This window comes from Anopheles nili, chromosome 2 (assembly GCF_943737925.1).
Source record: "Anopheles nili chromosome 2, idAnoNiliSN_F5_01, whole genome shotgun sequence".
Taxonomy (NCBI): Eukaryota; Metazoa; Arthropoda; class Insecta; order Diptera; family Culicidae; genus Anopheles; species Anopheles nili.
The window spans coordinates 8,191,531-8,204,229 of NC_071291.1; the positions used below are offsets into that span (position 1 = coordinate 8,191,531).

The following is a 12,699-nucleotide window of genomic DNA, read 5'->3' on the forward strand; positions in this document are numbered from 1 at the left end:
ATCCGAAAAGCTACAGCTCGAAGTCAGCGTTTTTATTGCAGCTGTTGTTAAAAGAACGTTAGCTCAGCTTACAATACTTTCTCCGCTAATCAAATAAGTATCATGTACAGTCATTTTTGGAATAACAAAAAAAGAGAAGGAATTTCAATTTAAATTTTGTACTGGCAGTTATAATCCAACGAAAGTGCAACTAATCCGACCTGTTGAGGATAGAACTGCTCTTGTTTAGTAAAAACGAAATGCACATCACTACGCTCCTATCCAAGGAGTATAACGCAAATATCCCGACCAAATGGCGTCAGAGAAGCGCGGTAAAACACTAACTTTGATTTGTTTACCTATTGTACAGTAGTTGCTTTGATCGATTTCTTTTCTTTCAGAGATTGACGTTGTTATAGAGATGATGGAAATTTATATCAATTCGATTCTGTACAAGCGCAAACTTTATCCTGAAGCATTGTTTCGCATTCGCAAGGCGTATAACATTCCGGTGTACATTTCAATCTATAAGAACCTCAATGTTTATATAGCGAACACGTTGCAAGCTGTCCGAGAGTTATTAAGCGAACGCAAAGTTTCCAAACTAGAGGTTATTGTTTACCAGGACCAGAGCCATCCTATGGAAAGTTATGTTTTCAAATTAAATTACTCGCATATGCGGCTAGAGGAAGACGAAAACATGCGCGTTTTTGAGGAAGAACTCCGTAAATCGTTACTTTCCTTAGATGCTCGAATGAAGGATTTGAAAGACTTGCCGGAGGAATCCGATGTTAAGTTTAAAATAGTGCTACACACTACCGAATCAGCTTTTGTTAAGATTGGAACCGATCCTAGATTACAAAACTTTCCGTTTGTTAAAGAAAGCATTGTTTCAACAGCAAATGAAATGGCCAAAATCGAGCTTTTACCAGTGTTGCAGACGTCGCGTGTTGGAGTAAATGTGTTCGTCGAAGAATACAGTGCCTGATTTTTAATGGTTCAACGTTCAATAAATTGAATTGTTTTTATGTATGTTTGTTTGTTTAGCTAAGAGTAATTCGCTTGTTTTAAAATCTATTCCTTGGTCCAAGAAGCAGCCCTGGTTAACAAATGTCAACAATGGTGAGATTGGAGTGGTGAATAACCATGCCCAAAATGGGGAAGAACTGAGCAGCAACATGTAAACCTACATGTTCGAATGTATTACAATTCTTATTAGGACGAGATACATTGTCGAGAAAGTAAAAATTACTTTTGGATTTTCCACCTGAAAACTAATTCTCATGTAACATGTTGTATGTATTAAATTACGATAAATTAAAATAAAATATTTGATTCTATTTAATGTGCTACATTGTGAAAATATTTGTTTGTAGCGACCATTTTTAAAAGCATGACCGACGATCTCGGTATAATCTCGTGGCATTTTGTCTCGTGCTCTCGATCTCGTCGAATGTAAAGGCTCCCTCATAGAGGGTTTGTACTACTGTCACTCTCATAAACGACGCGCAAGACAACAAAGTTTCACTATTGTTTTACCATTCCTGGGATACGCAGGTGACAATCTGAAACTTCGCGCAACGAACTGTATTTTGCTGCAAAACGTACGTAAAAAAGTTATATCAACGAATTGTGGTTCAAGAGGGAATCATCTGACGCTGTGTGTAATATCAACGAGAAACGCCGACAGCAAACTGTGTTCTACGGGTCAATCCCTGTTTCCTGCGAAACCCGAAAATAAAACACGCTCCGGCGGACGACTAATTTATCATCCGATGGCGTGAAAACAGTGAAAAGCTCAACAAATAGGTTAGTGCGGTAGTGCGTGCAACCTGGCGTTGCGTAAATACTCGGGCACGGGCAGCTGACTTACAGTTTTTTCCTCAACACGATATTCACGAGCACCCGGTGCTGCCGCGAACGCGTAGTGATATTTCCAGCGGCGTTCTGCATGTGCTTCCGCTGGTCGCCCGAAAAACATCCCAATAGCTCGCGACTGGGCGGCCATTTTCCTTGAATAATCTCTCGCGCGCCCTGCGGTGGTAAGTTTAGATCGCGCGCACGCAGCGAAAGCGAACCGCAGTGTGTGTTTGTGAGTGTCGTGCAGATAGCCTGACAAAAATCGCTGCGGGAACACACTCCGGTGTTGTAAATTAACCAGCATCAGTGGCGGTGTTGCGCCTAAGCTTTGTTGCTGTTGGTGCCGGCGGCGAAATAGCACAACAACAATCGGCACCATTGTGCGTCGGTCGCATTTTTGACTCGCGCAGTGTTGCCATGCTTGCCGTTGCCCGTCGTTGACCGAGCGTGAAAAAGAGAAAAAGAGCGTGCGCGTGAGCGAGCAAGAGAGTGTGTGTAAAATGAGAATGGCAACATAGCAAGCGCCGCTATCATCGGTCTGTGACTTGTACGCCTTCCTTCCTCGCGGCAGGGAGTCCATCGCGTGTTGCTGAATTTGGCAGCACGAGCGCAAAAGCTGCTCTCCTTGGGAATGTACCGTCAAAAAAAAAGAAGAATCTGCAGCTGTGTGGGATAGGTAAGGATCAACCCGCGCGACCAAAGGAAGGCAGCAAAAAAGGGTACGAGAATTCGTCCGTGTTGACGTAGGTGTTGTGCAGAAGAGTACAGTTTAGGTTATAGGAAAATTTAATGCCGAGAAAGTGTCACCGCTGGAAAGCAAATACGTCTCGCGTGTCCGTGTGCATGCAGGGGGCAGGGGTTCGCTTGTGTTTGCGTATATGTTGCATTTTCTTGCGAAAACAGGCCGCGATAGTTTTCTCTCCATTTTCCATCTAAACTCACCCACCACCTCGTTGGAAGGGGAGTTTCCTTCGAGACGAGTGAAAGTAAGTTGAATGTGTGTCCGCTTTTGTTTTTCTCTACTCGCTAGCGGAGGTGAAAGGTTGGGATTACCACCGGCAAACAGCTACTTGGTTGACGGAGGGCTATACGTGCCCTTACTGTCGCGCAGCGCCCATCCAGAGGCCAAGGTCAACTGCCAGCGAAAGGGTCGAGTTGGTGTGACCTGTGGTGGTTAGTGGTTAGCAGTGAAACAACAACAGCAACAACAAAAAAGAGTGAAAAGTGAAGAAAAAATGAAGTGAATCGTATGGCGGCAAGTACGGCGGTTTTGTGTATTTGCGTGAATCTGCATCAGGTCGAGTAGTCGGTACTGTTTGACTCCTGGCCGGATTTGGTCGTCGTGTGTTCCCCGTTTTCACCGTTGGCTGTGCACCTACATGGCAGCGGCAGCAACTGGCAACATGGATTCGGACGACCTTTCGGATACGATGAACGATTTCCTTCCACTGCTGCCGGAAAACATCAAACAGGAGCTGTTCGATGCCACCGAGAAGGGAAATCTGTGCGACAGTGTGGAAAATAAGGTAATTATCGTTAGTTTAGGCAAAACGGCATCATTCCCGGCTTCCCGCAATCGAAAGTTGCGTCGTTGTTTTAATCACCGATTTATATGCTATCGGCATCATTAATATACATCATCTTTGTTTGATGTTGTGAGCTTTACGGCAGGTGTACGCTCTAATTGCTTTCTGTCCGTAACGTTTTGAAAATTGGGAAAAGTTGGCGGCATTATTAGTGTTACTTCAACGGGATACGGAAGCGTTTTGTGTAATATTTGTGCATGTTGTACGTACCTAAAATGTTCCCACTTTTTGTCTGATTTGTGAGGGAAATAGGTCTGAAATTTGTAATTTTGATAATAATTAATTTTCTGTCGCGTCATGTGTGCGAGATTTTTTTTGTTTGTTGTTCATCCAGCGAAAGGTGAAACATGAGAGGCTTTCAACAATGGAACAAAATTAAATTATTATCATTTTTGTTTCGCTCCCACACCTCTCGCCCCTACCGCACCCGGTGTGGTATGGTTAAAAAGGGTTATAAGACAGGAAAAATAATGGCACAAAGCAAAATGAAGATAATTTAAACCGTTCCTTGCCTCATTTTCCGCCGTCTCCCTTTTGGGGAGAGTTTTGGTTAGGGTCTCGTCGGCATTGTGTGAAATAGGCTTAATCGGGATCGTATTCGTGGGGGCGAATGTCGTGCTGAAATGTAATGTAATTATGGCGGCTCAAGTAGCGCAGCATAAATGCATTAAACATGTCCGGATCGTTGTGTTATCGGTGTGGATTCGGGTGCTTATAATACCCGGCAAAGCTTAATGTTGAAAACAGTACTACTTTCATCAAAATGTGCACTTTCATCTCGTCGCACTTTGGTTTTCAATTATTGTATGTATAAAAATGCTGAAGTGGTGCTTTTTCATGGTTTTTGTGTTCACTATCAACGTTCATTTTGCAATTTGCGTTCATTTTGCAATTTCGTGCGAATAATTTTGTTGATCCAATGTTCAGAGAGAACATTTTTTAATTCACTTTACGTAATCATATGAAATACTCATCTATGTGCGTATATCAGTAGAGCTCTTTTGTATAAATTGATGTAATCAGATGAGTCTGCATTTAAAAGGGTTTTCCGTGCTACCCAACGGCAGTGGAGGCGCCCAGCCTTTGTATTGGAAAGCGCCACATTGTTCAGCGAAAAGCTTTTGTATTCGTTTCCCACGAATCATGGAAAGATATTTTTGTCTTTTCATTATGTTTGCGTTCGCAGTGAAAATATGTAAATTATGCATATTTAATTAATGTGGTTTGAAGTTGAGGCTGCAGATAGTTGTTCAGCTTTTTCACATCTTTCCTATGATAATACGAATCAAAAGCGCCTCTCAAATTCGCCCCTATAGCTATGTCCTTGTTGTAACATCAAAACAAACACATACATACTCATATTTTTATATATATATACATATCAGGACAGATTCAACTAGCTTGAAATGCTCCAAAAGGACTCGCTCTTTTGGCGGAGTTCCATTTCAGCTTCTATGCTTTTTTTCTTGTTCTTCTCGCCACCACCTTGATGCTTAACCTTGCTCACTTCATTCGAAGTGGCTTTCCCTTTCTACCATCTCAGATGCTGCAGGGCAGCTCTTGTGCAGGCGTACGTTATTCCCATCGCTGCCCGTTTACCCTCCAGGAGTTGAAGGGGACGATACCGCAAAAATGTGCGGGGAGACGCAGAAACCCCGCTCGTACTACGAAGCGGCTATCGGTGTAAAATGCCAAGCTTTGTGTTAGTGTGCCAGGCACGCGATGCCTACTCGCGTGCCACACACCGGTCGGTGGTGACATTGTCATTGTCAGCTGTTCGCCATTCACAACCTTGAAGCCTCCTTCCGGGGCTCGTCTTCCGGAAAATTGGCAGAAAAATCTCTTGACGGTGTGCGTTGCTTCGAACGAATTTTTCGCGCGTGTAATTTCGTAGGTTTTCAATTGTAAAATGCAAACTTCTCATGGGATTTTGATTTCATATGGAAATCAAAGCATTGATATTTTTGTTTTGGAAATCTCCCATAACTCGCATACATTTATGAAGCTAAGAAAATTATCCTTTTGCGCGATTTTTTGTTTGAACCTTATAGGTATGCTTTTCATATTTCTTCTTTGGTGGGATATCAAATTCGCAGGGGATTTATAATAACAGCTCGGTTTCTCTTGTCAGGTTTGGTTATGCATGATGCGAAAATCACGTTTTTTTGTGCAACCTTAAATCCCTTATTTCCAACGGTTCAATACACGTGACGGTCGGGGTGGGTAGGTAACATCAGATCGTTGCTTGTTCAACATGCAAATAATGCCAAATTCTATCGAAAACATTCAATGAGCTGCATTGTTGTGAAATCATCGGTGGTACAATCGCCAGTAGACGGCAGTATCGTGAGTAGACAACCCGGTCGAAATGTTGATCCAAAATGCTATGCGAAAAACACTGGCGTTATTTTCCTGCCGATATTTTGAATACTTGCCCAACAATCACCATTTACTGATGCACTTTTGGGAAGGGAGAAGGGATGATACTGATGGCTGATGAAATGTAAAATATGTCCCGTTCGTCAGGTAGAATCTGATATGCCACTATGTTTTCGGCAAGGGAATTTCGGAGGCATAATCTTTTGTGTTGTCCGTTGCATGCCGCATAATTAAGGGGGGCTGCAACGCAAGACGAAGCTGATGTTGTTGCGTTAAAATTTCTACCAAAACGAATCATATACACGGTGGTTCGGGCTTAATTTCTCGTTGCTCGTACATTGTATCCAGATCACTGGCGACATACGAGATGGTACGAATGAACGGTTTCCACGAAGTCCTGATAATTTGGGGTACATAGAATAACACCAGTTGAATGATGTGCCACACACATACAGCTAATAGTACGGCTTGGGTGTGCATAAGCTGTTGTTTTTCATTTATGCTGAATTTGCTTGTAATACTGGATTGTGATGTATTTTGATCGTTTGTGTGTTAATGAGCGGGTTTTATGCTCGACGCTGTTAATTGTGAATCATTCTCAATGGCTCTTCTCTTGCACGCGAATACCCTCGGGTTCTGCATGTTATTTCGTTTATCATCTAGGTTGATATTTATTTAGCAGGGTTTTAATTGATGGAAGGTATAGTTTCGCACCAGCTCGCCAAAATTCACACTGCGTATCACGATGTGTATTGTTTATTCTTTTTATTTTACGGTGTTTGTTTGTTTAGTACCATCGAGATGGTGCATAGTATTACGTGTTGCGCTCAGCTGCATACGGTGGTATAGGCAGGCCCTTGGTTGAAGACGATAATGCCGTCAACCGCAACATAATCGATACCACGTTTCGTCAACGTCAAAATTAATAGAAGGAAAGGCAAAAAAGTTCTTTCTGGATAATGGAGAACGAAACAAATCGATAAACATACTGCATAAATAAAAATTTCACAGTCATATGAAATGATTCATGTTTTTATCAGTTGTTTAGCTTGTAATTTTACTTATTATACCATCATGGAGAAAATTTATTTCATTTGTGGATGTTATTTCTGTTTTCAACAATTTTTGAGTAAAATATTTTTTGGCTTTCTCCTCTTATTGATATTTGAATTTGATTATTCCTAAAAATCATAATAAATATCTAGCAGTTTATATGTCGCCATCCTAACAAACATGCTTGCAAAATGTTACTAGCATACGAATTATATGGTTGTTACTAAGTGCAAATGTTTTATAGTTGCCGTTTCTGCAATCCTCAACACTACCAATTTCAACCGATCATTATCGTTAAAGCTAACGAGCTGACAGAAATGCGGTGCACGGAATACTATCGTTTGTAAAATGGAAGCTAAAGTTGAGGATAAAATATCCATAAACGACCTATTCGTATGCAGCATCACGGATGGCCTTCTAGAAAAGGAGTAGTAAAAAAAACAACCACCATTCGCTATAGTACATACCCAGCCCATAAACGTTATTGGATGATACGACGGGGTTTTAACGATATTATCGGCGGCATCCCGTTCTTGTTCGTCTGGTTCCGGAGACTATCGCGGCGATCGGATTGGGATAAATTGCTTCGCTTTTTGTAGGTCGCCTGGACCATATTCGGGTTCGCACACATGTTTGTGCCATTCATGTGCCAGCAAAGTGTTAGTGAAAAAATTGGGCCGGGTGATCGATTCACCCTCGGAACGAATGTTGCATCGTGCAACTAGCTCTCTGGTGCATTACGTTTCGCATCGTTATAATACCGGAGCTGGTGGTATTTATTCGAATGTAATCACGATAAATCGTCGTCTGGTACGCGGCTCGAAGCATGGGCTTATCTATGAGGCAATGAATGCGAGGGATTTTGTGATAAAAATCACCGACATGTTATGAGCTCAAACATTTTGCTCTGGCATTTTTGGCATACACATGTACACATTTCGTTTTATTATGCGTTGCTGTTTTTGCGTTTTGCGTTGTCGTTTGTGCATTCTTTTGTGCAATAACAATGCACAGTGATCCTTTCTGCGATCTGGCTGAGGAATTTTTCACGTGAAATGCTACCATCAAGGCCATTTTAAGCTAGCATGTCAGCCAAAGCTACGCGACGGTTTTATTGATTTTAGTTTAGTGTGTACGAAAATATAAATATATTTATTCAAATGTAAAACTTCTGGGAATATCCCCTCCCATGTGCAAATTCGATTGCTGGCACAACCTGAAAGCATAAATATAAACAATCTACAACACAGTCAAACTGAAAGCTGCTAACCGGTGAAATTAATTTCGGGAATTTCCATACGGATTAAAATGGCCCGCTTCGCAAATCCAGGAGTTCGCTATATTTATAAGAAAAACAAATCCGTGTCAACCCTTTTTGGGCGGGATGGATATGAGTAGCACCCCGCGGTTGCCTGCGCTGAGGAAGGATAGTAGGGTGAGTGTGGTGATGTCTATACATACGCGGAGATAGGCACCGGGCTTTCCGATGTGTCCTTCAGTCGCGGCAGCCTATTTATCTCCTGCCCTGGCTCGCCGCTGCATATGAAAGGATAACATTCCAAATTAAAATATACCGCTGCAGACGTAATATCGTTAGCATAACAACACGGGTCGCTATCCCGTTCCTCTCTCGGTGGCTGGTGTGCAATAAGGATTTTTATGCCGGCGCACAATGGCGTGTGGCATGGTAAATTTGTTCGGAAAGCGAATGAAAGCGGTCATTACGCTTTCCGCATGAATAAATTACCAAAATCTGATCAATGGGTAGCTGTGTCGTGTGTAAAAAGCAGCACGGAATTCAATTCCAAAAGCTCTTGTTCTCTCTCTCTCTCTGTCTCTCTTTCTCTATCTATATATCTATCTCTTCATCGTAAAATGGATGGAAGTGCGGATTTTGCACACATTCTGCAGAAGGATGTGAGTTGTCAGAGGAATGGCTGCGGTACAGCTAACAGCCATTCCACCGTTCCCAAAAATGGGCTTTGTTATGCGGTTCCCCTCCAGAAAAGAAACAACTAAAACTCGTTAAACAAAACAACGGCAGTGGATTTGAAATCAGCAAACATCGGCAAACAACAAACAAAACACGTACATTATGATGATTGGTTTGGTATTTTGTACGCTACCTTGGTTGTTAAAAGTTGCTCCGTTGGGCGCTTCTGGGATGTTCCATTCGAAGTTTGGATGCTGCACAAAATCTGACAAAGGATGTCAATTCCACGAATGCGACAGCGGGCCCGAATGTATGCTCCAATGTTGGGTAAAGTTTCGCAAACGCGAACTGTCAACTGTGTTGTCAATGAGAGTTACTGATCGGGGGTTCGGTTGCAAACCGGAATGGATGGAATTTCCATTAGTCGAGCGAATCGAAGCGGAACTAGTTTATCGGAAGTTTTCTTCAAGTTGCAACTTTTGAATCATTCAATTATGAGAGTGTAACTTGCGACTTCATTGCGCACACGAAACCCCAATTGGATGTGCATCCAATGTCCCATTACCATGAACTGGATCCTTGCGACTTGGAATTTGAATTCATGTTTAAAAATTGCTCAACTGTGGGTTTTCCCATATCACATACATAGTTTTGTAAATCGTTCAAATCGCTCCTTGATTATCAACGAAGCATTTCCTCAGTATGAACAATTTACGATTGATTGCCATCTTAAATCCTTTAAATAACTTCATAATCGCAGAGAGAAAATTGGATTTACAAGGAACTTATTTATAAAATCATAATTATGGCTTGGCTTTAAAAGTACATTCGGTATAGTGCCGAAATTGCACACCCTAAAATTGCACCGGCAATTGTGAACACTAAAGCAGTTGCGAAACATCACTAGTTTACAAATAGTATGAAAAAAAGTAAGCAAACACCATCAACATGTCATGGTGAAGCGCTGAATTTTACGAAGCAGAAGATTGTTTTTTCATTATTTACTTTTAATTTATCATTCGGTCGCACCGGTCACCGGCTCTTTGCTCGTTTGTGTGTCATGGTAATCCTTTTTCAACGTTATTGCTTTGCACGTCCGCTTGCTACTTGTGACAACCCAGAGCAGCAGCTGTTCGTGTTCCCGCACTAGTGTCCAACGATAGTATTACGTCGCAGCATACACGAGTAGCGGCACGGTTGGTGCAAACCATTGCAATAAACTCGTGCACTAGCACCTCGTGGGATAAAGTTGGAGGATCGAAACGGAAGTAACAACATAACCGGCTGCTATTCAGGATTAATAATGGATCAATGATAGCACTCTTGTTACAGGCAGCGCTGCTGCTAGATTACTGCCGTGATGGTATGCAGGCATTTATTTAGACATTTTGATATCATTTTTATGCTCCATTATCTGGTGCACAAGGCGATGAGGTCTCTGGTGCCTGATGTGCTGTTGTACCTATCTCGAGAATATCTCGAGGAATGTATTAAATGAATCATTCATAGTGAGCCATAGCTTATATATTGAATACAACAAAGTGATAAATGATAAGTTTAAAGATAATTTTAGATGGAAATTAAAAAAAATATTTGGAAGTTTATTCAACTAATATTAACAAAATTACACAAGAAGTTTTAATAGTTTTGCACCATTGCAAAAATAATTAAATGTTATACATTATTTCTAACGGGCTTCACGAAACTGGGGAGCATTGAGTGAAAAAAAATCAATCAATGTCTGTCCGTGAATAAGAATGCTAACATACAATTCAGTGGAATTGATCGTTGGTAAATTGTCTTTTCGTGAGATGCGCGAAGCAAAATTTTGCTTCATCATTCCAATCAATCTGTGATTGTGCAAGCGCAAAATCATGTTGATAGATGTGCAACCGATCAATCTGCCATGGCAATTTTTTTATTTTTGCTGTATTAGCAACATAATGGAAATGATAAATCTTTTCTCGGGTAAATTATGCACTGCAATGAGAATTATTAGTTCATGATAAGGTAGGTTGGAAAAATTGTAATAGTTGCATAGCTAAATTATATTCAACTTAACTTTATTGTGCTTTTCTTTATGATTCTTTCCTTTAGTGTGCTTTTATTTAGGTGCGTATGTAACTTTGGCAAAGAATGGTTTGTGTAGCGAGCCCAATTAACAATAGAATTTTGAAAATAAAAGACGAATTCAATATATTGTAAAAGCATTATTATATAAACTAGTCACTCCAATTGTAAAAAATGCTTTCATATTCTTTTAACTCAATTTACTTTAAACTCAAATAAGTATATCAAATTAATGAACGGTGTTTTATATTCCATCATTGCTGCGCTGTTCTGTAAAGGACATTATTTTTCTTCTCGTCCTTGCAGCTAAAATACCATTGCATATCCTTTTGCAAAGAGAAAGAGAGAGAGAGAGAGAGAGAGAGAGAGAGAGAGGGAGAGTATGAAGAGCGCTTATGGAAGCAATGCTATTCTGATGGCAGTGACCGATAGCTCAACTTTGCAAAACTTTCCAACGATGACGGGGTTGTGATTGTTCAAAACCGGAAGCCATAAAGAAAACTCCACAGTGCCGCGTTTAAGAATGGAGTAAAAGTTGAGCATGATAAGAAAATATTATCTTTCCTCCGGAAATGGCTTTTTTTGTTTCCCTGTCTTTTGATAGTAGTGCGTTTCCTGCTAGCTTCTCGAGTTTCTGCATACTTTTTTTATAGAAAGAAGCCACAACGGATGAAGTTTCCTTATCGTTATCATTTAAATCCATTATAACTTACCATACGTCTGCAGCGTATCCTTATACTGCCGTTCCTTCCTAAGCATAACCTAAAATCATATGAAAGTTGTAATATTACGATGTTCGTTTACCTTCTGTCAATTTGTGCTCACACAATGTGTTTTTCGTGCGAGCATGTTCATATTGTAAAACCACACAATATTCTCTTTGTCTGTGCACTTGAATGTGCTAGTTCATGCACATTCTTTAAACAGCTCTTCGCTTACCACTCACTCCGTGAATAGAATGAGTCGATTACATTTCAAGGATTTCGAGCTATATTTTGATAATTCTTCGCAGCCATCATTTGAGTATTGTAGAGGGCAATGAATGGTCTCACAAGAGCCGAATCTTTGCGTCCGTTTAGACGAGCTTCGTCGAGTTATGGTCGAAGCGCGTGTAAATGTGATTTTTTTCTTTTACCATTCCCAACATGCTATTCAAGTAGCTCTTCGTAAAAAGAAGGAATACCCTTGAGAATGGTTGTTCCAAATACCCATGAAAAACGGAATGCTACACTCAGCGATTGAATAGTTTTTTTTATTTGCTATTCATTGCGTAATATAAGTTAATGATAAAAACCTCGTGAATTGCCAAATTATCGTTTTATGTATATTTTTCCAGTCTTTTCTAAGGTTGAAAATGAAACCCAATCTTCTTCCATCTTAAATAGTAACTATTTTGCATTTACATTTTTCAAGCTAATTTACATTTTCGTTTATCCTTCGATGAAATTGAATGAGGTTCGTACTTTGTGTGACGCCGTTCAAAATCCAGAAAAATGATGTCCAATGTGTTGTCATGCTTCATGGATGATTTTGAAGATACGCACCGGAAAAGAGTGAGTATTTATAGGGGCAATATAAAAAAATACACACAACAGGGGTTGTATCTTGATGCGTCTGTCTTGAGGAAAAAACTAAGTAGAAAAATATAACGAACAGAGTTTGTCGATTGCAAATACAGATTTCATGGCTTTCAAGCTCGATCCTCATCCTCGTCATATTTTTGTTAGCTTCGTTCGCTCGTATGCTGTTGCGATTGAAGAATGGTGATGGTAACTGCCAGAAGCAGTCGAGGAAACGCGGAACTGGCTAATTAAATTTATGTTTTTAGTGCCCTTGCTC

The 12,699-nt window shown here is 40.6% G+C and overlaps 2 protein-coding genes across 2 annotated transcripts in view; both read left to right on the forward strand.

The window, feature by feature from the left end:
* The first annotated feature begins 292 nt into the window (after positions 1-292).
* Positions 293-967, forward strand: LOC128721850 (DNA polymerase zeta subunit 2). The gene is made up of 2 exons (XM_053815650.1): positions 293-311; positions 381-967. The coding sequence occupies exons 1-2, from the start codon at positions 293-295 to the stop codon at positions 965-967; spliced, it is 606 nt and encodes a 201-aa protein (XP_053671625.1).
* An 803-nt stretch (positions 968-1,770) lies between these two features.
* The window catches only part of LOC128731808 (E3 ubiquitin-protein ligase TRIM33), a 32,911-nt gene continuing 21,982 nt past the window's right edge, over positions 1,771-12,699 (forward strand). The window contains exons 1-2 of the mRNA XM_053824950.1: positions 1,771-1,788; positions 2,870-3,365. Coding sequence (XP_053680925.1) covers positions 3,219-3,365 — 147 coding nt within the window. The 5' untranslated portion in view covers positions 1,771-1,788; positions 2,870-3,218. The remainder of the gene's footprint in view (positions 1,789-2,869; positions 3,366-12,699) is intronic.